Raw genomic sequence first — 26,271 nt, forward strand, 5'->3', positions numbered from 1 at the left:
TTTTTTTTTTTTTTTTTTTTTTTTTTTTTGCCAGGGTCGTCCGCATTACCTGGCTGGGAAAATGGTTGGGGTACGCCAGATGTGGGGGAACAATGCACTGCCGTCTTGTGTGCTTCTTCATGCCAATGACAATCTCGTAGATGGCCCTTATGTGCTTTTGATCGTATTGCCCAGCTTTGATCTTGGGTGGAATTATGCTATTAAAAGTTGAGTGAATTATGCGAAAGTCGTTCGTCGTTTTTCCCTGGTAGTGAATATACACGATATCGCCCTCTTCAATGGGGTCCCCTTCTCCGTCTATGAGGTCCTTATAGAGAATTCCGCTTGGTTCAAGAAAGGGGGGGTAGCGTTTGGTATGAGTGCATGTGTGTGTGCGCGTATGAAGCCGCGCGCAATTGTTCCCTCACGGAGTTATGCATTCGTTTGTTTTCCCCTCCTGCCCTATACCTGTCCGTTTTAAGGTAGGGTTTGTCGGATTTGTACTTTTTTTCCAAGTACGCGTCTGCCCCCTTCCCCTCCAAATGAAACACGACAGACGTGTTGGAAAATAAATATTTTTTTACGAAATACGAATTTAGTGAAATAAAAAAGAGTTTAATGAGAAATTGTTTTTTCTCTTTAAAATAGCAATTCCGGAATGAGAGTTTTCCTCTGTCGTAGAACTTAAAAAAGGTACCCCTTCTTGCGAAACTTCTCATTTTTATACACGTGAGGAAAGTTCACTAAGTTAGCCACAGTCAACCGTTTTTTTTTTTTTTTTTTTGTTTTCTACTCTTCAAAATCACATATATAGGGATACGTTACATTTTGCTTTGTATAAATATGCTGGTGGGTTGTTAAGTCACACGGGATTGGCATGAACTTTTTTGTAAAGATGTAAACAAATGGAAACCACGAAACGAAAAAATGTATGCATAGGCGCAGTTGAGCAGGAGGGGAAGGAGCAAGGAAAACTCAGTGATTATATATATGCAGTCATACAGGCGGATGTGCAAATCATGAGCTGTGGAATGCCCAATGTCACGAACACTTAAATGAGTGCGTTAACAAACATACGAAAGAAGCGCATGCGTGTAATATGCGCCCCGTAAAGTTGCACCAAGAGGGCTAGCAAAAAAATGTGCCCCGTGGCGGGAAGCCTTTCCTACATTTTGAAATCGTCCAGTGGGGTACGTCGGAAATTTGGAGCTTCAAAAATGAACAAATTGAATGTTCTTCGCTCGAAATGACGAACAAAGAAACAATAAAAAAAAAAGAAAAAAAAAAAAACAGTCATGCACGCTCCACTAGTACAGCAGATCGACGCCGTTGATGCTGTTAACAAAGGATGAAGCGTCCATAATTTTTTTGTTTTTCCGCTGCAATGTATAAATTTTTAGGAGGCTATTGTCCTTGCACAGTATATTTATGGCCCCTCTATTAAAAATTGCCATTTTTCGCGGGATACCGTCGAAGCACTTGTGGTTCTGAAGAGTGTCGAGGTGTTTAAATTGGTGACAATGTTGGTGGCTGATATGATCGCTGGAGTCGTAAGACGTTTTAATTAGTTTTACCTCCATAGCCTTCAGGTCACCCTTGTGGACCAGGAAAAAGGTACATTCCACTTTGGGCCAATTTATAAACCCCCTTATTTTATTATGAATGTGCAGAGCGGTTGAACAAAAAAAACATACATACCTTTCTTCACTTTTTATTTTCGGTGCGTAGCTATTATTTTTATGGGTCAAAGGGAGCATGGGATAATTTCTCAGACAAGTGTGATTCATTACATCTTGCCCCGTGTCTGTATGCAGCATGTTCTGATTTATGTTGACGTTACGTGGGGTGACATGGTCCTTATCATATTGCAAATGGCGAAGGTGCAAGTGATCGTAATTATTATGTGTAGGGATGGTCGAAGGGGTGGGGGACTCCCCTCTGGGTTGTAATTCCGCGTTCGTTCTACCACCCACTTTGTAATTGGCGAGAAAGAAAATATGACTCATCAAATGCAATGACCCCAAGGTGAACAATATCGTAATTATGTCATTAAAATTGAAAGTGTGATCAAATGTAAGGGGACTTCGTATCAAAGGGGTACCCGCATCGATGCGCAAATTGGTGAGAAATATAGAGTAGCCAAAAAGGGATTCATTATTTAATAGACTTCTCTGAATGGGGGACGCACCCCGGTACAGTGGCAGTAAGCTTGGGTGCAAGGTGTATACATGGGCAGCAATGTTCTTAAAAAAGGAGGCATTAAATATTTCTCCAAACGATGCTGAAATGCACAAATCGAAGGTTTTATTTTTTAGCAAATATGTGTCATTTCTTATTTTATCGTAATAAAAAATTTTTATTCTGTCCTTCTCTGCCTCCTCCTCGATGTGCGATTTTTTTAACTTTAAATGTCTTCCCTTTTTTCTGGGGCTCTTGGTAATAACATGATCTAGCATTATATCATTTCTTACGTACTTTATAATTAACTTGATCACTCTAAAGCACAACAAGCTGAACTCGTTGCTCCCGATGAATAAAATGCGAAGTTTTGTCTTTCCCTTCTCTGGGCTGCTATCAATTGTCTGTGTGCTTGTGCTATTATTTAGTGCATGAATTTGGTGCAGCATGTCCATAATGGTGTTTTTCCTTTTGCTCAACTCTTCCTTAATGTCTACATAAAATATTTTACTCCTTAGTGTACTTTGCACGGTGCGAATGATTTCTAGGTACACGTTGTGTAGGTGTAAATTCACCGTTTCGTTTTGAAACAGGTTATGGAACAGGAGGATATTTGTCCAGTGACACAACTGTGTGCCCCTCTCATGGCTGCCTCCCTCCCTGAGGGGGGACTGATACTCCCCATTGTGATTTTTAAAGAATGAATATTTTTTCACCAATCGGTTTGGCCCAATTAACGTATTTGTAAAGTGGACAGCCGTTTTTTCCCCAGCGGGATGACAGCCGTGCCCAGGGGATCTGCAGGGCAATATGTATGACACATTGCATGATACATTGTGGGTTTCTTCATCGAAGCGTCGTCCCCCGTCCACCGCTTCGCACTTACTCCAAATGGGCGATGGCCCAATAGCGCCATTAAATTTTGTGAGATTTAATTTATCCTGATTTCTTCCTTTGGTTCCACTGGCTTTTACATTTTTCTCACTAATTTGATGCACACTTGGGGACAAATTTTGAGGAGGCTGTCCTTTTTTGGCTACATGTAATTTGTTAATGTAGCACAATTTGCACGTATAGATGTTTAGAAATATTACGAACAATATTTGTACATGGCAACTTGTTATATTCATATTAGGGGATACGCGTGTGGGTGTGATGTCGAGGCATACATTTTTTTTTTTTTCCTTTGGAAGTTATTCAAGCGGGGGAGTGGTGTGTGCAATGTGGTGGGAGTACATTGCTGCAGCGTTGTTACTTTACATTTTTTGTTTCTTTTCTGTGAATATTGTATGGACAGTTGGTAATTCCTCCACTCACATTTCCTTTGTGCAGGAGTTAGGCGACAGCCCAGTGCTCTCCCTCATGGTATAGTACACTTTTCCGCAACTTAGCGGCGAAAGGTGAAGTTTAATTTTATACTTTTTTTTTTTTCGAGGGGCGGTGGAGTTGACTAAATTTGCAGCAACGATGTAAGAAGTTTCCTCGTCTCCTCCGTTGTCATGTTTGCCTTTTGGCAGGGAAGGCAGTGAAGCAGTGTGGAGTTGGAATAAAATAAAAACAAGGCGTGAGCAAAAATGGGCTTTGCAAGGGAGGAAGTTTGCGGAAGACCACAGAGGGACAAATGCTTCCTGACCCTTTTAACATTAAAAATTGCTCCGCGTGAAGGTGACACGACACAAAGGCTAACAAAGTGTAGAGTTCAGTTTTGAACGAACTGCGGTTCTCGCGGACTAGTGTAAAACGGATGAATGATATATATATATATAAAGGGGGTACACTGGGCAGGGAAAAAGAAATGGGCACAACAGCAACTTCCAAAAAAATGGCAAAAGTTGAATACAAACAAAAGGCCAAAAAATGAACACAACATAGTGATAACTGGGGAAGAAGCGCAAAGAAAATAAAATATGAGGGTGATGGTATGCCCCTCCTTGGGCGAAGCACGCCCAAATGTGCTCTGCACCCATTTTGGTACAAACAACATGGGCTGAGCAACGGTTTGGATATTCTTCGACGACGAAGCATGTGCCCCTTACCCATTGGTGTAAAACAGTGTGGAAGGAACTATAAACCTCTCCACATCATATTTCCTGAAAAAAAAAAAACAACAAAGAGGGGAATTTATGTGGACAGTGAAAATCGAGGAGCAAGCCAAAGGAAGCAGCTCGAGGGCATGCGGCGGAATGTGACCCAACACGTATGCCCCACAAAAAGTCATTCTCTCTGAACAATTGGTCATGTAGCACGGGGAGAGAGAACAAAAAAAAAAAAAATAAAAAAACAATCGTACTTCTTATTCTTATCGTCGAGGATGCTGAAGTTTAGTATGGCAAAGTGTGAATTGTATATAGCAGGGGGAACGTCGTTGGAAGACTGGTTCATGCTGGACAAGCGTTTTGAATAATTTTTTATGTGTTCATAGGACAAATTTTTTCCCGTTTCTATGTTATCCCTGAAGAGGTCATCCTTATATGTATTGAAATGGTCCATGGAGGAGTGAACACTGGTGCCATCCCCAGAGCATTTGCTCACCCCCTTTTTTTCTTCCCCTTGAGAAATTAGCATATTGTCCAAACTGCTAATTAACTGAATTTCGAGACATTTTCTGAAAAATTTCGACTTGGATAGAGACAACTTTTTTCGTATTTTTTTTTTATTAATGGCAATAATGTTGAGCTTATATTCGGTCATATTTTTTTCCAAGGAATATCTAACATTGTCTTTGGAAGCAAAGTTCGCACGGATTAAAGGACTCTGATAATAGATCTTGATTTTTACACGTTTGGAAAGAAAAGACTTTTTATTAATTATGGTTACTCTGAAGCAGAATAGGTCCTTTAGGACATTTTTTTTGAGGACATTTCCACAGCTGTTACAAAGTATTTTTTTCTTCTTGTGAATGCACATAATTTGTTTTTCCGTCGAGTCGCTATGGCGCCTGTCACTGTTGTGGCTACTGAACAAGTTGGACGAGTTGGAAGCGATTGACATACCGAGCATGGAACACTTGTCCGACGTAGACATGTCATCCTTCTGTATTTGCAACATTTCATTGTACATCTTGGTATGAATCAGCATGCTGTCGTTGACGTAATTGCTGGCTTTAGTGCAACCCTCGCTGATCAGGCAAAAATTCTCCGACTTATTTTCGAACAGGCAGTGCAAATTGAGGAGGCCCACCTGTTCAGCCCCGAGCACGCTATGTGGGTTCGCAATAGAGTTGCGGTCAAAGTGATCATCCCCCTGCTGCTCGCTGTGGATATGGCTGAGCAAACCGTTTAGGAAGTATTCCCTTTGTTCTCTCAAATGTAAGTCGTCGTGCTGTGCTACGCGGTTCTGTCCAGGGTTGTTGTACAGGTCATTCCGTTTTGCGCACTTTTCCAGTGGACATAATTCCAAGTGGAGGTGCTCCGATTGGTTGCAGTGGCCCACTATGTGGGGTGCAATATAATCGCACCGTTTGGTTTGCTCCACCTTTTTCAAAGGTGCGTCCCCTTCCCCTTTTTCCCATGAGGCAAAGGCAGTAGCAACTTGATCCAATTGGTTGACATCATTTGTGCTGTCTCCTCTTTGGTTTGAATGCGTCTCCAAATTGTTGTAGTCATGCTTATAAAATAAGCTGCTATGTCTTAGTAGTACCTCCTTTCGTGGTTCTCCCAATTCGTTCCTTCCGTTTGCAGAGGCATCTGTACCTCCTTGTATATCTACACTTTCCGAATGGTGATTAGATGTACGAAACAATTGCAACTCATTTTCGAATGTCGAAATTTTATTCACGTCTGTGTCATCATTTAAGCTTCGATTCGATTCATTTGATGATGACCCTTTTGTGGAGTTGTTTCTGTCATGCATTGTTACGCTATTTACAATTTCGTAGGAGCTTTCACACGTTCTGTTTGTGTGTGTGTTCGTGTTGTTGTGTGCGTGGTTGCTTAGATGAAGTAATGAACACTTATTCAGGGGGTACTTATCTACGAGGAGGATTGAAGTGGAGCTGTGGCAGGGTTCTAAGGGGGCAATATCTACACGATTGTGATGTTGTTCATCCTGTGAATGCTCCTTTTTTTTGTTTGTCTCGTTTGGGAGGATCTTGCAATTCGTACTAGGGGCACTTTGTTCGTTCTTCCCTGTGTTTATGTTAACTTGGAAAGCGTGGTTGTTATTGCACATGGCATCATGCACGCCGAACAGATCAACGTCACCCACTGGGTTCGTCAAGGTTAACCTATTTTGTTGAAACCAATTTGGATTACCATTCAGAGGAACCATATCTACGTTGAGATTTTTTTGAGAAGCATTCGAATTTAAAAATGAACAAATGGACTGTTCTGCCAAATTGTGGGAACTGTTAGAAGGAACCTGTTCAAGGGAGAAACGGAATCCGTTGGTGATATTTTCTGCAGAAGAGTCGATATATTCCTTTGTTGTTTCACCTTGTCTTTGTTGATCCAATGTACTGATCAAGGTACCTTCCCCTATGTTGACATCATAACTACATAAAGCATTTTCAATAAGAGTCAACAATTTTAATTTTAATATTTTACTTTGATTAAATCGAAATGGAATAAAATAATTTTCTTTTCTCTTCATAGCAATGAGTTGTTTTTTTTTCCTTGTCCCTTTTTGGTCTTTTTTTTTTTTCCTTTTTTCTAGGTAGAGCATTATATTCAACTCATCATCTGTGTAGTTGGTGTTTCCAAACGAGTACTCATCTTTCGATTGAAAATTTTTATTTTCCTTCCGTAATTCTTCTTCCATAATTTTGTTAAGTTCGTTGTTTTTTATTTCTCTCATTTTTTCCTTTTCACTTTCCGTTAGGGAGTTTGGGGATATGTAACTGGAATGGATTTGTTCTAATATTTTCTTGTTAATAATTTTTTCCTTTATAGACAGGACTCTTTGTGCCTCGTTAATAATATTGCTGAATTTGTTGATCACTATGCTGTGTTTGTTATATGCATTTGTTTCGTTTGTGTCGTTTTTTTCATTTCTTGACTTTTCTACGTCGTGGGCGTGTTCGCTCTTTGGTGTCCTCAAGTTTGTTGCTCTCTGTTGGTCGATACTCAGTTCGCAAGTCTCTTCATTCTTTCGGGGGGGTTCAAGGGGATCGCTGAAGGGGATGCTCTCCCCATTCAGATGGCTTCCCACATTGGCAGATGCACTGGGCACCTCTCCCTCATAGCACTTGTAATACTCATCGCCGAAATATACCTCATTATCTTCACAGATTAGGGGTTCCTCCGGTTTGGGACCATATCCATTGGCGCAGTTATCCCGTCTGCTTTTGACGTCTCCTGGTGTGTCTCCTTTACCTTCGTTGAGGACATTCTTTCCACGTGAATGTAAAGCAGTCCTATCTAGGACAATGTCCACATTTGGTCTTTCCTCCTTCATATCTCCTCCTACCTCACCTTGTCCTCTTTCCATGATTGGACCACTGGATCTGTTCGCAACTGGCGCAGATTTCGTTTTCTCTAATATCCTTGAGAACATCGATTTGATTTTTTTGAAGCTCATTTTTTTCTTCCCCTTTTTAGGGAAATATAAGTTACTCTTTCTGTAGGTATTTCCCCCTACATAAAAATCATCATGTTGCCTGAACAGGTTCAGAGAAAACTGGCTGGAGGGGTCATGGATATTTATATGCAGAGAATTATGTGCGTCTAAGAATATGTAGCCACATTGGGAGGACTTCCAAAGAAGGATGATGCTAGAATTTAAATCGTTACACATGTTTTTAATTGACATGTTATTTTTTAGTTTGTTCATTTCTGTTGATGATTTTTTATTTTTAAAGCGATTCTTGGGTTCCTCCTTGTGTGGAATAGTGGACGGGATTATCTCCGGTGTAGTGCACATGGGAACCGATTTGTTAGATGTCAAAGAATACAAATTTTTAATAGCATCGGTATCATCATAATGCAGAGATACAATGTTCGAATTAATATAACATGACGTGTCGTTAGGGGGTGCACTAAAATTAAATAACCTCTTACAGCCATTATCATTTATAAGTACGTTTAGAGAAGACCCCACAATTTGGTTCTTGCACTTGCTCAGAAATATTTTTTTTTTCAAAAAAGCAAATTTTATGATTAGGGTTATATTATAAACGTGCCTCTTAGCATTCGAATCGTTCAAAGCGAACATAAATTTTAATAGAGACACTTTGTTTTTCCCCCCTTTGTTGGACACGTCCGATGGTAGTACTTTTCCTGTTTTGCTATTTGGGATGGGAAAAAATGCTTTTTTATTATTGGGTGGGTTAGCAGTAGTGTTTCTGCTTTGACGATCTATTTGGCAGGTTTCCATTGTAGTGTTTATGCTTACATTTGGGGATTTACCTTCACGTGGTTCACTACTGCGGTGCTGATCTGTACGTTTGAATCTTTTAAAGCTAGCCATTTGGGGGATATTCTTTAACTTCTTGAAGTAATTTTTTTTGCTTTTTTTAATGAGAGGCCTACGTTCATTTGTACTAAAGTTCCTCATGTCGACAGTGTCCCCTTCCTTAAGTGTGCATGTGGTCCTACTATTTTGTGACATTTCTATGGTATGGTCAGATTCTATCTTCTTAATGCCATCTTCTATTGTCACAGCCTCCTTATATTCTTCCCCATCGCGTGTCCCTTTTGTGCAATTTTTTTTTTTCATTTCGTTGAATATATTTTTTGCGAGTAGACACTTTGCACTGAAGAAGTTGCTACTCTGTGGTATAACATCGGCACTCTTTTTAAACCCAATGAGGGTTGCTCTTCCATCCTTAATATGTATACTCTTTATTGGAGTCTCTGTGGAGTAATCCCATTCGCTCCTCTTTTTCAAATCCTCCTTTGGTAGTTCACTTCTGCACTGGATTATGTCAGCCCGTATTATGTTAAGCATGGAGATGTGCTTCAAGACGAGGGAAGGATTCCCTATTTGGTTTATCATCCTCACAGAGTAGAATATATTTTTCATAATTTTTCTGACACTCTTGAAAATTAACTTACTGTTGGTGGTGTTCATCATTTTGGATGTCGTTATGCAGTGGGGGTGTGATTCTATCACCCTGGAGTCTTCATGAAGGAGGGCTGTACTGGCCTCTTCGTGATTTGGTGCAAGAGCCCCTTTTAAGGGTAAATCGCTTCGTTGCCTATTGGAGGGGTGTTCTTCCTCTCTTTCCCTGTCGTGCCAATTTTCGAAACTCTGGAGTACGTAATTTTCTATGTGCATTTTTATGAAACAAACAAGGTGTACTAAAAATGTGTAGAAGGAGATCCTCACTCTGTTGGTAGTTGGATTGCATTTCCCTGTCTTCGTCGCCACATAGTTTGCTTCCCCTTGTTTTTCATGGGTTATAATTTTTCTTATCGTCGTGTTATCTAAAGAGGGATTCCTTTTGGTTATCTCAGGGGAGGGGCTTAACTGACATATTTTTGTGTTCCTCTCACAGGGGCATAGCTTGGTCTGTTTACACGTGTCCTGGAGGTGCTCCCCACTTTTCCAATTGTCCTTGGTTATCCACCGTAGATTCCTCCTGTCTGTCTTCCATTTGCAGGTCTCGATTTTCTCAAGAAAGTTAAAGAAGACAAAAAGGCACTCCATAACTTTAGGCTCAGTGTATGGATGCTTGCACATGATGTTGTCGATGACGCGATTCATTTCCACAATTTTGGTACAAGAAATGGAGTTCACAAATTTGGAATAATTTTTCACATTAATGCTACGTATGATATCATTTGTTTTTTTTCTCAAATGGTAATATTTTAATTTTTTTTTTTTTTTCCCCAGAGTGACCATTTTTTTACTGTTTCTAAAAACTTTTCTCAATCGTAGTAATTTGCAAGTGATAAACATTTGTTCTATCTTGTTCATGTACTTTCTATTACTTGATTTTTGTAGGACCATGTGGGATACAAAAGTTGGCATGTATTTCGTCATTTCTTCCCTTCGTTTTTGTCTTGCCGTTTGGAGAATCTCCATCATTTTAGTAAGCGGCAAATGCAGGATACACGCTGCGGCGGTTTGACAATTGATGTGGTTGGAGTTGGCGATGTGTTGCACCTGTTCTTGGCACAGAAAATTGCAGAAGGGGACATACTCCTCTGGCTTCAGTTGTTTAAGGAGGAAAGCCAAATTGTGTTCATCGATCATGTTGACCAGATGTCTGTGTGGATGAGCGGCGGCAGTCACGTCCATAGTTGATTCGGTGGGGTGGTACCCTCCCTGGACAGCCCGAACTTGGCGCAAGACCATGTCTATTATGACCGTCTGCATCGGAATAATGCGCAAAGCAGAGTTGAGCTTTCTCTGAGTGAGGGCGTACAAGCAAGGAACGGCTTTGTCCTCGGGGAGAGACAGGAACAACTCTACGAGTAACTTCAAAGATATATCATTAACAATTTGTGTCAAAAATTCAGTAGGCAATTTTGAAGTGACAGATTTAAACTCTTCCATTGAAATGTAATTTATGTAGAGAATAATTTTGGTCAAGTTGCATCTGCTCAGTAAAATATATGCATTCCCCTCATTTAGATAATTCACAATTTCAATAATTTCAGGCGCACTGAAAGATCTCCCAATTTCGGAAGCAAACTGGGGAGTCAATTCCTTCACGTTAATCGAATGCGCAATTTTGCAAGGGGGTAACATTTTCAATACCTTAACAGATTTGTATAAAGGCAATTCGTTTATCAACTTGCTGAGAGTTTGTACAGAGAGGTTATTGGTTACCTGATGTAATTTTTTAGACGGCAGCAAGTTGTGCATTACGTACAATTTTTCATATGTTATATTGGTTGAGCAGAGACTTATTTTTTGCATAGGTAAACATTCTGCGATGTGATAAAACTTACACAAAGGTATTCCATTCAACAGATTGATCAGGACATTTTCCTCTATATGGTTTAATATGTATGCTACCTTGTTGTTCGACATATTTAAGAGTACACTAATGGCTGTGTTAACAGACACGTGGTTCACAATTTCAATTATTTTTTTTTTGTTAAATGCGAAAATAAAATTTTTGTAATTATCTACATGAAGCAAGTTTATCATTTTTTTTATCTTCTCAAGAGACAGGAAATTGAAATATTTTATAATGTCGTAATTTTCGCTAAATGGGATGGTCATATAGAGCAGTTTTTCTTCGCTGAGGTTTTCCATTACGATGACAATATTTTTGGTGTCCTCTTTCATCGACGCGATGAGCTCTCTGAATTGAATTCTACAAGTTTGTTTCTCTCCCAGTGGGCCTATTAGGTGATGTGTTGCCTCTGCTTCATGCTGTGCGTGATGCATATCTGGCAGCGGTTCGCTTGGCTTACTCTGTTTGCTGGTCCTGCTTGCGTTTACATGAGCCATTTGTTCTTCTTCTTCTCCTCCGCAGTAGTTCGTTTGAGGGTCACCCATGTGGGGCTTCAAAACGGTGCAATTTTCTTCCCTACATGAGTTTTTTTGGCAATGTTGTATCGTGACCACTATTTCTTTTGCCTTATTGGGCGAGTTCTTTTCCACTACGTAGTTAAGGCTATCTCCTTCTGGCGCTTCCACACATGGTGTCTTTTCCGTGGCTACATCCATGTGAACTGAAAAGAGGTTGTCCTCATCTACACTGCCTTTAATTTCATAATCATTGTTGACGTTACCCCTCATTTTCTCATCAGAATGTTTAGGAACAATTTTATCCTTATGCAAAGCGACATATTCAGCATTGGTGCTAATATTCTTGCACTCTGATTTGCTACTATTGCTCGGTTTGGCACTGTTTTGCATTGGGCTGAGCTCGTTTGACAGCTGCTTCTCCACGTTGCCTAGTGTAACGTCCCCCTCATTTGCAACTTCTGTCGATCTGGCCTGCTCCACAGGTAGGATATTCTTGAGGGCATTTTTCTTCGCCTTCCTTTTGGCTTTCTTTTTTGCCTGTTCTTTTTCTCTCTTTTTCTGACTTTTCGAATTTTTCACATTTTTCAAACTTTTCGAATTTTTAAACTGTCTGAAGGGCTTAAAATATCTGTACCTTTTATACGTCTTACAATTCTTGGACGATTTTTTCTTCTTCTCGTTCGATTTCGTTTTGTGTACCATTTTTACTTTTTTACAACTGCTGCTTGTTTTTCCTTTTTCTGGCTCTTCATTTTCTGAGCGTTTATTTTCCAAGGGAGTTCCTTCTTTGGATTCTTCCATTTTGGAAGCCGTTCGAGTGTTCGTGCGCGAAGGGGCATATGCTGTCTGGCTATGCGTTGTCATACATAGCACATGCAAACATGGGGGCATGCACAGTGGATAGGGACTACTCCTTATACACAATTGCGTGCGCACCCATTCCCTTCCACGTAGAACAAATGGATGCACCTCTGTTGGGTAGATGTACGACTTTAAAGCACAAAATGAGAACGGTAGGGAACGTCTAGCATAAGGAGGTTGTGCGGCTGATCCGAATGGGGACACCTTACACGAATTGTATAATTCCGTCACAGGTTTGAAGTCCTATGTGCACACATACTGCCACGTCATGCACGCGCGGACGTGTCAGTGAATCAGTCTTAAATTTTTTTTTTTTTTTTTTTTTTTTTTTTTTTGCATAAAATGAACCATACATGTGAGTTGGCTTCTCAAGCAGTGTAGAGCACATTTCCCGCGCGAACTCACACTCGGAAAAAAACAGCAGGAGATGATTTATGATAAAATGTTGCAAATTGTTGTAAAATGTTGTAACATGCTGCGAATAAAATGTGGCTTGGCGGCGTACCCCCCCTGGGGACCCTTTCGACAGAATAATTCTTGCGACGAATTTCCAACCGTATTACGCATGTTCATAAATTGACACATGTAGATGCAAGCATAAACGCATGTACAAATTGTCAGCGTGAAAATGTGATAACAACAAATGGAAATTATTTGGAACATTTTTTTTTAAAACAACTTTTTTTTTTTTTAAATATTTTTTGGAACACTTAAAATGCAACGAGCGTGTTGTTTCACCAATATATAGAATCTTGCATTGAGTTCAGGCAGAACATAGGTGCTCCTTTTTGTGGCATTTTTCTTCTTTTGTTCTTCCTTTTCACTCGAGTTAAAACTACCACTCGGGGAAATTTCCTCGCCCTTGGCAGTCGCATGGTGCATACTTGCACGTCTTGTGCGTACGACGGGTTAACGAGGAATACAGGTTAGAAGATAAAGGGTCAAAGTGCTCAAAAATGATTACCAGCAAGGGATATATATAGAACAAAAAATTCTACATCAAAGGAAGAACAAACGGTCTGGTAGATCATGCACGTGTGCAGGAGCAGTGAACAACAAGTTTCCCCTTTGTCAATTTGTTCGACCTGTTCTGTTAAACCATTCTGCTAGAGGTGCCATTTTTTTAAATTAATTCTACCGTAGGAAGAAATACACATGTGTATGCAAAGGTGTGTATTAATTCTACGCAGTTTGTACTTTGTTTTTTTTTTTTTATTGTTTATTTTCGAGTCTAAGCCCACGACACGTAAATCGACTGGTGCGAAAGAAATGGGTGCAAAACCCTGTGCGAGGAATTATTCCTCACATGTTTGCCTCTTCAGAGTTATTAGGCACTTTATTCATTCGTCTTTTTATTCATTCCTTAATTTTTTTTCTTTTCACAATTACAGGTGCGGGGATGAATGCGTTAAATTTTTTTCCATTCGAGTCCACCCCAATGTGTTCTACTCACCTGTGACAGAATTTACAGAGTTGTAATGCGCATATTAGTGCCCTTTTTTAGTAAGTAAAAATGAATGCTTGGCAAAACGATGTGCACATTTTATTTTTTTCTGTTTTTAATTGCGAATGAATAATTGCACACGACGGTCACTCAGAGGAAGAACATGTTTCGTGTATTATATCTACACATTGTGATTGCGCATTGTTTTTTTTTTTGTTTTTTTTTGTTTTTATTCCCCCTTTGGCCTTTCCATTCGTTCTACCCCTGTTTCGGAAATGCCCCTTGGCATAAATGTGTGTTCGGAAAAGTATGTCCTATTATTCTATGAATTTTTTTAAAACAATGGCATCGGGAGTTCATCCATATCTTCATTACATGAAAGGACAAAAAATTTTCCACACGCATTGCAATATGTATGGCCCTTCCACGGCGCGTCAAAAGTGTTATGGAATTATGCATATGTGGAGTTACCTAAAAAAGGCATGTCTTTCATGGGAAGTTGATCATCATTTTGAAGAAAATAGGAAAATGTGACTTGAAGCAATTCTTCTTACTGATGGTACTTAACAGGGGGCGGGGGAAATACAACATGGAAAATTCAACGTGGTGTTATTTTTAGTAATTGTCGGGAAAAAGAAATTCCAAGCAGTTCTATATGTGAGCACTTGAACATTCACATATGCTCTGGTCTATGTACAAAGGAGAAGTATGTACAAAAATAAATCCTGCCCATAAACCTCGCCACATTTCGCAATTTAAAGGTCATTACTAGGTGTATTATGTCCTCCCACTCAACTTTCCCCCCTTAAAATGTAAAAATGTGCTTCTGTCCAGGTGTATTATGAACACAGGGGGGATAGACTGTGCCAGGAAGAAGAGGCTTAAGAACAAGTTGCTAGCAATTTTTCTTGCCGCACTGCAATGGTTCCTCCCTGCGCACTGATATAATTCCCAAATGAATGACAAATGAATTGCTGCTTACAAGTAGAAGGAGCGTAAATACCATTGGTGCCTAATTTTACACGCCCTGCTAGTGGAGCGAGCGGAAAGTGTGTTAAAAACTTCGACTCAAATTGGAAATCATTTTTCCCTTTTAATGTGACAGCGGGGATTACTGCTGTGTAAAAAGAAAGTTATACATTTCTGCTTGTAGCCTTAAAGAATATAATGTAGTGTAAAGTATCCTTTTCTCACTAATAATTGTAGATGGGGTTAGAAGTATGAAAAAAAGAAAAAAAAAAAAAAAGGAAAAAAAGGGGAAAAAAAAAGTCCCCTTTTATGCGCACTACTCATACACATTCCAACTTCACATAAAAAGTGATATATATCCTTTCGCAATGAAGGGAACAAAAATATCATTTATGTCAATTGAAAAAATAAAAAAATAAAAAATGAGTGAATAAATAAACACATAGTCAAAGCATAAATGTTATGAGAAAAGGAAACACAAAATAAATACGAAACAGAAAGCAAATCGCAATTCGTGTAAGATACCAGTTCTCACACTTTTGCGCAACCTCTTCCTCCACTTTTTATCAAGCTAAAAAAGGATACGTTAACTGATTTACGCGCTTGAATAATAACCCCAAGAGCACACTCAACTTTTATGTGAAATGTAACATCCTGGAAGTAAGGGTGAGCACATTTCCACTTACACAAAAAGGAGAAAAATGCAAATATTAGTAAAAACCTTGACCGGGAAAAGACAGTCGTTTAATTTTGAACCATCCAGTTCTGTATTTCAAATAAAAATGGCAATTGAAGAAAAGGAAGGAATAGACGCAAAGCAGATTCGGCTCATCTACTCAGGTTTGCTCCCTTGCCCAAATTACACCCCTTTTGTTGCATTGTTTTTTCATATTTTGGTTTCATTCCCAATGTGACTTTGCTTCGTGTTGATCATTTGGAGAGACCCCCTTTGACGTCCCTCCAACTTCGTCCACACAGTTGTGATAACCCAATTAGCAGTGTACATTTGGCATACCCCACCGTACACACCAAATTGGTAAATTTTTTTTGCTTTTTTTTTTTTTTTTCAAGGGAAACAAATGCACGATGATATGAAGCTCAGCGATTACAGAGTGGTGCCCGGTTCAACCATTCACATGATTTTACAACTGAGAGGAGGATAATTTTGACTGAACAAGACGAGACGGGAATTTGATTCCCCAGCGTATTTGCAGCGAATATGTTTATTTCCTTTTTCGTGTCCAGGATTACGCGATTGCGCATCGCATATCAGGTGTATGCACAGTTTTTTCTCTCTCTCTTTGGCTTCATTTGTACCAAAACGTTTGCAAAAGTTTAGCTACTCATTTGCTATTGCCCACTTTGCTGCTTGGGTTAATTCTCGTTTTTTTTTTTTTTCGTTCTACAATGAGACACCTATTTGATGAGCGCACCAAATTTTCCTCACCGGTGTGCATCCTTTATACATATTTGTATATTAGCGCATTCGAACAAGTAGGTTTCTCCCTAATTTTACCTAACCCCCCTCTGCCCAAGCCATGTCTAGTGACCCCGTCACACACACCTCGTGACGTTGTGAACAAGTGACGCATCATCGCGAACGCAAAGGTTGACCAGATAGGTACATTTTGCTGATTCCCTGTTTTAACATTTTTTTTGCGCTTATAAAAAGTATAAAAACAAATGTTAATCAAAACTTTTCATTGCCCTAGCAGTTGTTCCCCTATGAGGCTTTTTTTCCCCAAACAGAACCACCGCCCAACCAGCAGTATATATATTTCGCCTTAACGCACATGCCTGGATCTACCACCACAAATTACAGGTTATAATTTGTACCTTTTCATATTTTTTTAAATACAATATTGATGGTTATAATAAAAGCATAATTGAATACAAAAGGGGGGGATGATATAATATTCTAAATTTGTACATATATGAAAAATGGGGGAAAAAAAAAATAAATAAAATAAACATGAAGGGTAGTCTATAAAAAAAAAAAAAATGCATTTTTTACATTTTAAAAAACAAAAATTTATGTAATACAAATGTTTCTTATTTGAAAAAGTGTGCTTTTAAACAGAACAAGGTGGGTAGGCACGTGATTACACCACTGCGACGCTACGGTATGCGAAACGCGACAGGTGATACTGCAGTAATACTATACAATAATTACATCCTAGCATAAAAGCTAGCTGGTATTTCTTTTTTTTCCCGTTTTCTCTAGGGTTATTTGCACATATGTGCGCATAGCCATTTACACGTGTTCACATGTGCAAATGCATAACCTTTGTCGCAGTGGGCATACAATCACGCTTGAAGCAAACGCGCAGAATATAGCGACACTTACATCAAGATAATGTGCACAATAGGTTAGTTATATACACACTTACAAAAGAAACTGCATGTAAGAAGACTGAATTCCTGCATCACAACAAGGTGTTTATTTTATACGCGTTTTTGTTTGAGGTGTGCCCCAACCATCACATGCAGAACATGCGTCTGTGTTGCAGAGCGCGTCGCGTGTGTCTTCAAGCGAATACGAACACGTTGCTATGCATGTGCGTGTGGGTGTTCGCGGCGTTGTGGGGAACAAGCATACAAACACAAATGCGCCATAAAACTCTTGCTGGGTATGATGTGGGGTGCTGTTCCAAGCTTCTCGTATGGGGAAAAGAGGTAAGAGATTTGGGGGAGAGGGAGGGGTCACAAGTGTTTGGATATTATTTTTTCTCCTCTCCGTTTGGACTTTTCCCTAACAAATTTCACTTCTTCTGATTTGCCTTGCTAAGTTTCTCCTGTTCCTGCATATACTTGGAGTAGGATTCATTATTCCTGATATTATGCCTCTCGCCAACAATAACTATATTTCCGAGCTGCGCCAAGTGAATAGACCCTCCCATCATTTCTTCCGTCTCGAGTTGGGATCTCAATTCATTCAAACCTTTGGCTGTATCTTTATGCGTCTTCTTTCTCCATTCAGATAATCTTAAATCAAAAACATCTTGAATTACAAATTTTATCCTTTTAGAATACATTTTTTTTCTTTGTAATTCTTTGAGTCGCCCAAACCAGGTGTCTAAAATGTTTTTATACTTTTCCATTTTGTCAATAAAAAATCCAGTGGAGTAAATTAACTGGAGGAAAGCTTCAATGCAATATTCCTTCGGTTCCTCAAAAGCGATTAATAAATCATGTGCTATACTAATTACAATAGATATGGATACAATTTGTCTTTGAAATAATTCCCCAATCAATTTTACAATTCCAAATAATCTTTTTTTTTGTTTTTGTTCTACGAAACTTAACTCTTCTTCATTTTCGTCATTTTTTAATTTTTCCTTCATGGTTGATTCGAATGTACTTGGCAAATTTTCATATTCTTCTTGGATTTTTTTTAAGAGTGCAATTTCGAAGGAGGATTTTTTTTTCATTTCAAAATTTGGCGATCTCCATTTCAAGGCTTGACAAACATCGGCGTACATTTCTGACCAGTCATGTTCCAAAACAGCTTTATTAATCACTTCATTTACAACGGTTTGTATTTCGTCCGTATTGGTACGTGAGTCCATAATTTGGCACATTTTTTCGGTAATGATGGGGAAGTTTTCTACCGTTAATTTGTTCAGAAGACTTTTTACTTGTCTCTCCATATACTCCAAAGGGGACATATTTTCTTTTCTCTTAAACACGTATATAGCTTTGGCTGGTTTTTCAGTCACTTCTTCTTTTTTCTCCTCATTTTCCTGTTGCTGCGAGTCATCATTTTTTTCAAGTTCATTTGCTTCATCCTTCTTCGTAAAGGCATTATCAATCGTCTCGTTTGTTCGATCATCTACTAAACTTCCTTCGTTCATTTTGCTATCCGTTTCACTACCGGCATTTCCCTTCTTTTCCTTTTTCTTGTCGGCTGATTGATCATTGTTTCCACTTTCAGCATCCTTAGCATTCTTTCCACCCTTCTCGTTCTCTTTCTCCTTATTATTAGCACCACCCCCCTTTGCATTTTTATTTTTATTTTTTTTATTTTTTTTCTTCTCCCCAAGTGACATACTCGAATCTACCCCTGGCAGAATGAATGGTTCATCATCCTTCTTCGCCTTGGCCTTTTTCTTGTTCTTGTTATCATTTCCCTTTTTGGACATATTCAAATTAGCTAGCTGATTCAGAATAACATTTTTTTTATTAATAATGGAATTGATATCTATATACTTATCCTCCCCTAGTTCTCCCCAGTCATCATTATCCTCCTGCTCGTTGTTATTGTTGCGGCTATCTGCACTGTTCATGTTAGGATTATTATTGGTGCTTCCCCCAACCCCTACTGCTCGGGCAGGATAGTTAGTACTATTTTCAGTATTGTTATTTGTCCAATTTGTTTTATTCAAATTGGGGTTGCTATTTACTGCTGGGTTCGTTACAACGCTGGTGTTGTTGAAAGTACCTGTTGTACCTTTGTCGGCAAAATCCGATTGAGCGTTAAAATTTCCATTTGTGTTAACACCGCCTGCATTTTCATAATAGCCTCCTTGGTTTTGTACATGGGGTGCATCATAATTATTATCCATGTTCATACACTCCCTTTTCGTAAAATTTGCGTTATCGCTGGGAGCCATGTTGTTCAAGTGGTTCGCATTGGAGGTGCCTTGATTATTAACATTGGGGTTACCTGAAGAATGCGGGTAAAAATTATTTGTTGCGTCCATGCCGTTTCGGTTAACACCAGACACGTTGCTCATTTCAGGGCACCCGCTATTTCCGTGTGTATCCATGTAACCCATATTTCCGCCATTCGCATTAAACGCATAATTTAGTCTATTCCTGTTAGCACTTTCGCTACTGTATATATGGCTCTTTCTATTTTGGTTATCGTGACTCATGTAAGCGGCGTTTTGCGAGTGCATCCTGTTCATGTTTCCCCTATTATTACTACCGCTGTTTCCGCCTCTGTGCGATGCGTAGTACTTATTGTTCGCCCCTTGGCCCCCATAAGGCAGATATTCATTCTTGCCCTGATTCGCGCCATTCACAGTGTCGTTATTTTCATACTTTTGTTTGTAGAATGCTGAGTTGTTTAAGTTACTAGATGGGTTATTAAACCCAGCAGTCGTCGAATTATAATTCGTGTTTGGATTAAATGCAGCGGGGTTATTTTTATTTGCTTCATCCCTGTTGATATTTCTACTTGGCATGTCACTGCCATTTCCCTCACTCTTAAAATTCCCACTGTATTGGTTATTCCTGTAGTTGATATTTTTCTTGTCATCTGGGTTAGTATTAAAGTTAACCGTATCCTCACCACTTTGCATGCTCGATTTTGTAAACTTGTTATCTTTATTTGCACTTTCGTAAAAGGCCTTGTTATTCATGTGGCTAAAATTGTTGTTATAATTTCCTCCCACATTTGTGAAATCATTTTGATTTGAATTTTTTGCATTGTTTTGATTATTGGGCATTGTTTCACTATTTGCGTAATTATCTGGACTGGCGATATTCACACCGTTGGCGCTGTTCATGGTGTTGCTACTGGCTGACGGTGTGCCGCTACCAGCACTAATACCATTATTCGTGTTACTACTATTATTGTTAAAATTTTTGTTAACTTCTTGTGCACTGGATCGGGAGCTTACATTTTTCAGGTCAGAATTGTTCCTATTCATATTTTTATTATAAACGTTCCTGTAATTTCTACCATAACCATACCTTGAATTATCCGTGCTGCTCATATTTTTATTATAATTATATTTGGATCCTTCTGAGCTGTTCATGTTTATATTGGCATTCATTTCGTTACTGTTATAGTTATTGTTTCTATAGCTTGGTAAATTGCCGTATTCTTTTTTCCTCCAGTTTCCTTGATCCATCACCTGCTCTTTCTTATTCATTGAGGAAAAATTGTTGCTTTCCACAGATTTATTTGCACCCCTATAGGTGTGACCTGAGCCGCTCCTCAAGTCATTCCACTCGTTGCCCATACCGCCTGGGTGGCTGCTCTGGTTCATGTTTGTGTATCCCTGATGATTGTACGATCTCGACGCCCTGTTGTTTCCAGGGTTACTGCTATAACTACCATAGGAGACGTGACAAAAAAAAGGGGAAAAAATACATGTGGTGAAGCGGTCCACGCGTTATTAAAATTGTGCATGCATAAAACAAGTGCACACGTGCACAATGAGACACACGATTACCAAGTGGCACAATTTTGTCACTGCTCTGTTCACATGTGTATATATTATACACACACGTGTGTCGCACAATTCTTTCCTTTTCGTCTTTCTACCTTTTCATGTTGTCATCGTTTCCCTTTTTACTGTCTCCATCAACAGCGGCAATGTTTTGGGCCTAGGGGGGGGGGGGGGGAAAAGGTGCACATGAGTAACGTCACAGGTAAGCATCACCACGACATAGCTTCGTGGATGGACCCCAAATGGGCACATATGCCTATGCACACATAAGTACGTTTTCACACATGCACGTATTGGTTCGTTAGCTCTGGCTTACTTCGTTCAAGTTTTTTTCATTGCTTTGGACATTTTCCTGTTTCACATCCATGCAGCTCATTTTTGTTTGTTTCCTTTTTCCTCTCTCTGGTGTTTGACGTTAGACGACAGTGTTAGCAGATTGTAGGCAAACACGTATACGCATATGTACAAATACGTATTGGTGTACTTCTGCGAATTCGTGTTTGCATGAACGCATACATGTAAACACGTTCGAGCATATGTACACTTGCAAAAGTGAATGCTGTATAAATGTGCCTGTATAAATTTGGCTGTATAAATGTGGCTGTAAAAATATGCCTATATAAATGTGCCTATATAAATCTGTCTGTATGAATACGGCTGTATAAATGTGCCTATATAAATGTACGTCCGTGCGTACGTAGTACAATGCCACGCTCTGGGTAACTCGTAAATTTCCTAACAACGTACAATGCCCGTGTGAAAAAAATGTTAAAGCATAAAATAGCTGGGGGAAAAACACCAACAGGGGGCACGTGAATGGAGAAAAAATTAATTAAAACAAGGCAATGCATATATTTATTCTTGTACGTACGTTATAGTATACGTGTGTATACTGTACATATGCGCATTTGCATATTAATGGCGCTTATTTGTTGCGAAAAAATGGTACAAGTCAGGGGTTGACCATAGTACATAATATATACATGTACGCGTGCGTATATGCAAGCGCGCGCGTGATGCTATTTTACAGGTTTGCTGCTTTTAATACGCTCCAAAGAGGCACACGCAATTTGTGTCACACTGAGAAATTGTAAATAAAATTGCTTAATCACTCGCGTTGGGAAAAAAAATTATATGCAAACATGCGGGATGTAAACATTGCGTAAATGGAAAACAAAATTTCCCTCTCTCTTTTGCTTTCCATTTATTTTTAAAAAACTCCTAGGGAAAAAAAATATAACGAACCAGCGAACGAACGACGAACGGAAAACAACGAACGGACGAACGAATGGATGAATAAATAAAATTAAAACGCAACGATGTGAAGTTAAACATACAGTATGTATATATGTATTTATTATATACGTATTTATATGCATATAATGCTATACATGTTATGTGGATTGCGAAGTGGCATCACATGGAAACAGCGATTTGTACGTGCGAACGTTATATTCGTTATTTGTACATGTATGTTTACAATGTACCATGCAAAACACGCATGTTTTTTTTTATAGGAAAAATGAGGTGTACATGGGGTAACATAATGCGTTCACGCAGTTGGTTTTTGCTTGTTTTGGTTTTTCATGGCAACATTACAAAACGCTTGAACACATAAAAATGCAAACAGGTTACTTCCGCAGGGTAGGCCCTGGTGGTGGGAGATGGGAATATTATAAGGCGAATATGCTGCATGTGATTTTAGGCAGTATTTATATATATATTTATTATTATATAGTACCATACAAAACATGCGTAAATAAATAAAAATATACATATATATATATGTTAGCATTGCATGTATACATAGATAAACGGGTAACACGCAATGATCAGATATCTCCCGCGATATTAATTGATTTTTTGAGTGAGTGACATTGCCGCCGAAACTCTGAAGGCAACAAGGAAATTACGTTTTTCCACGCGCTGTTTTTTTTGGCAATGGGCTAATACAAGGGAGTTGGGCATACAAACCCGTTGAGTGGGGGAAGAGGGAAAGGCATCAGAAAACAATGTGTTTGCTCCGTGGTGGATGCGGCCCAATAAGTTCGCAATTTGTTTCCGTTATTATTTACAATGGCATAATGCAGTGCTTTACGCGAAGCAGAAATTGCTATGCATATGGGTACTAATAATTGCGCTTGTCATATATTATATACTATATATTTTATGCTCATATAAATATAACCGTTAACATTATAATATATACGACGCATGTAGTATTTTTACAGGTGGCGTTTACCATCATTTTTATAAAACATGGCACGAACATTCTGTAATAAAATTAAAGGGCGTGTTGCCCATTTTTGCCCCCGTTCCCAATTGCAAACAAGAAGAGGGTTAAGTTAGTGCAGTCGGAAGCGTTGGCTTGGGTGTAGGAAGCAAAAACAAAAAAAAAAAACGTTCTCTTAAACAATGACGCGCTTTCTCCCCCAAGCAAATTCTTTACGTATTCCTCTCAAGTACATAAGGAATATCTTCCCGCTCATATTTTGGCAGCAACCTTTACAGCTGCAACTTCACGTGCATGGGCTGTGGAAAGGAAAGTAGTGTGTTCGTGGGATCTTCGCAGTGAAGATATATAATAACATGGGGTTATTATAAGTGCATGTTTATATGGCCTACATTATAAACAATAAACATATGCGTAATGCATACATTATGAATTCTCTTCACAATTTTTTTTGCTAAACCGCCCGCGGATTATGCGACTTTAAACGTGGTGAAGTGAACATGTTTTATGTTCTTTTGTGGTGAAAACAATTTTACTGCTCAAAGGGTGTTTTTTGTTTTCTTTAACTTTTAACAGTGATGGGAAAAAAAAGAAACAAAAAAGGGGAAAAGAGCAACGTGGGATGACATCCTCTACGCATTTAACATTGTCCGCTTTTGTCATACATGATGTGTGCACAATGAACTGAAATGCGGAGGGCACCGTAAAACGGAAATTTGTTGCGAGATATATTCACATGTGATGATTTTCGTAAAGGCATGCCAAGTCACCATTATTGCACATCTTCGGGGTGTTAAAGAGAACGTACCATTCCCCCATTTTTTTAAGTGCTACATGCACAGCATAAATTTAGAAGTTCCATAAAGACATATTAGTAGGGAAAGAATTGTCTTTTTTCTTTTTGAACAATTTGCACGTTCCTTTAGTAATTGTGTGGATTGCCACTCAGGCAGATAGGAATTCAACGCATGTTATACGGTATTGCGTGTGAGTTTTTATTTTTTTTCCCCCTCCGCAATTAAGGAGTTTTGCCACATGGCGAATTATAGCAATGCACCGAGGGGCGGGGGTTACGACACGTTCCACTATTTCTGTGACGCAAGGGTTTGTTTATGTCAAAATTGTGTATATACATAGCGAAGCGGAGGCCAATATTACCTTGAAAATGCAGACATGGCTCTGTAGAAGTAGCATTTTAAACTTTGTACCTGGTGATTTCCCCACCTCACCATCACTTTGCTTATTATGTGTATAATTTGCGGGGTTATTAATCAGTGCGATATATGTACATACATATAACAATGTTCTTACATAAGAATTGTGCCTCAGCTTGGTATGTCACGGTAGCCAGGGCCATCAGCATGGCGTACGTTTGGGATGTTCCATATCCATAATACGGTTGACACTTTGAAGGGGCGTACTGCAGATGATGATGTCGGCACGGCGCTTTTGCTTATTTACTGTATGAAATTTACAACTGTGGCTATATCGGGCGTAGGGTGAGAAAAGCCGAAAAAAACAATAAAAACATATAACAGTGTGAACGTCGTTGTATGCTTTTCTGAGAGGTTCTTAAAACGCTCGACAGTGACTAATGAATGCATATGATGCAAAATCGTATTGCTAATTATGGAACGAAAAATGCATAAGAGTCTTCCAGAAAAAAGGTGACAATGTGTGCGTCCTCGGAACGTTTATACAGCATGCACGTGTGGCTGTAAAACATATATCGCACGTTTTTATTGGTATATTTTTCCAAAGGATGGGTTTAAATGGGTTTAAAAAAAAGTGCATATTTGTTGGACATATAACCACAGTATACAATTTCAGTTTAAACAAAAAAGTACACACATCGCGTGCGCATGTACGTATGTGTACACTATTCGTTACGTAACATAACAGACATTACATAAAACAAGAATGTTATTAACATAGGCGATTTCTTGGTGTGTCATTTATTTTGTGGTGTGATTTACCGTTTTGTTCACCATGTTATTCATTATTTGTGATGTTTTAAAAAAAAATATATCCGTTCATAGAACGAATGGGACGGAAAAGTGTTGGCATAAATTGTTCAAGTTCAGACAAAAAGCGCTAAAATGTGCATTTTTCCATCCTTCAAAAGTGTTCAAAAAATAGTTACACTGAACAGGTGCATGATAAGTCTGCGTTTATGGATCGTTCAAATCACTTAATGGAGTTAACAAGTACGAAAAGGTAATAGCAAAAATGCCAAATTCGTTTCAAAATTTTCAAAGTTAGCCAAAATGGTATTTATATTACCTGTACTAGCTATATCTATAGAAAAAAAAAAAAAAAAAAAAAAAAAAAAAAAAAAAACAACAACGGCTATTTATGCGCATCCATTGCACATATTTTTGTACATGTGTACGAATCAAATGTAAAGGTCTGCAGTTGTCAAAAACAAAAATTCAAGCGTAGATTAAGGAAAGAGATTTAAAACAGAGTTATGGTAAACACACAGAACTGTTGTTTTGCTGTGTCACAAATTTCACCAAATGTGGTTAAACCGGGTGACCATATTGGCGTTTTTAGCCGTCTGGGCGCGAAGCGTACACTTTTAGCATGCGTGGAAAAAAATGTGCTAGAATAATTTCGCAGCATTTGGGAACGGTTTTGCAAAACTTGTATAATTACCTCACATTTGTGTGTTTTGTATAATTTTCTCAATTTTGTTCACGCTGATTGCGTTTGGCCTGTTTGTGAAGCTTTTTCCCGATGTGTTCGCTCTTGACCCGCGAAAGACCGCTGCGTCAAAAATATTTCTTCACTAATTTGTGTTGCCCAGACTGTGCGCCCTTGTACCCCCTTTTTCGCAAAAATTAACTGAACTTACAACGTTTCAGCACAGCAGTTCAAAACTTTTAGTGGGGGGGAACGTTTTTCTACGCACAGTAGAAAAGAGAAAAAAGCGAAACGAGCAAAGCAACAAAAACTGCACTTGTGTTTGATTTTTCCTGCCAATAATTATAGCTTCAAAATGGTGGGAAAATAACATATGTCACGAGTTAGCAACGTACATATATATATATATATAT

At 38.9% G+C, this 26,271-nt stretch overlaps 5 protein-coding genes across 5 annotated transcripts in view; 1 reads left to right on the plus strand and 4 right to left on the minus strand.

Annotated features, from left to right (window-relative positions):
- The window catches only part of AK88_00188 (uncharacterized protein), a gene marked incomplete at both ends in the record, with an annotated part of 5,038 nt that extends 4,340 nt beyond the window's left edge, over nt 1-698 (minus strand). The window contains 2 exons of the mRNA XM_012477839.1: nt 50-323; nt 448-698. Coding sequence (XP_012333262.1) covers nt 50-323; nt 448-698 — 525 coding nt within the window. The remainder of the gene's footprint in view (nt 1-49; nt 324-447) is intronic.
- A 588-nt stretch (nt 699-1,286) lies between these two features.
- AK88_00189 (uncharacterized protein) lies at nt 1,287-3,287 on the minus strand (the record flags this gene model as incomplete). Its single annotated transcript, XM_012477840.1, has 1 exon — nt 1,287-3,287. The coding sequence occupies one exon, from the start codon at nt 3,285-3,287 to the stop codon at nt 1,287-1,289; it is 2,001 nt and encodes a 666-aa protein (XP_012333263.1).
- A 902-nt stretch (nt 3,288-4,189) lies between these two features.
- On the minus strand, nt 4,190-12,324 carry AK88_00190 (uncharacterized protein; the record flags this gene model as incomplete). The annotated part of the gene is made up of 2 exons (XM_012477841.1): nt 4,190-4,247; nt 4,448-12,324. 2 exons carry the CDS (start codon nt 12,322-12,324, stop codon nt 4,190-4,192), a joined length of 7,935 nt encoding a protein of 2,644 aa, XP_012333264.1.
- A 3,174-nt stretch (nt 12,325-15,498) lies between these two features.
- AK88_00191 (uncharacterized protein) lies at nt 15,499-15,960 on the plus strand (the record flags this gene model as incomplete). The annotated part of the gene is made up of 2 exons (XM_012477842.1): nt 15,499-15,637; nt 15,869-15,960. The coding sequence occupies 2 exons, from the start codon at nt 15,499-15,501 to the stop codon at nt 15,958-15,960; spliced, it is 231 nt and encodes a 76-aa protein (XP_012333265.1).
- A 1,599-nt stretch (nt 15,961-17,559) lies between these two features.
- Nucleotides 17,560-21,355, minus strand: AK88_00192 (uncharacterized protein; the record flags this gene model as incomplete). Its single annotated transcript, XM_012477843.1, has 3 exons — nt 17,560-20,860; nt 21,075-21,136; nt 21,296-21,355. The coding sequence occupies 3 exons, from the start codon at nt 21,353-21,355 to the stop codon at nt 17,560-17,562; spliced, it is 3,423 nt and encodes a 1,140-aa protein (XP_012333266.1).
- Between the last annotated feature and the right edge of the window lie 4,916 nt (nt 21,356-26,271).

Source organism: Plasmodium fragile (assembly GCF_000956335.1).
Source record: "Plasmodium fragile strain nilgiri unplaced genomic scaffold supercont1.2, whole genome shotgun sequence".
Taxonomy (NCBI): Eukaryota; Apicomplexa; class Aconoidasida; order Haemosporida; family Plasmodiidae; genus Plasmodium; species Plasmodium fragile.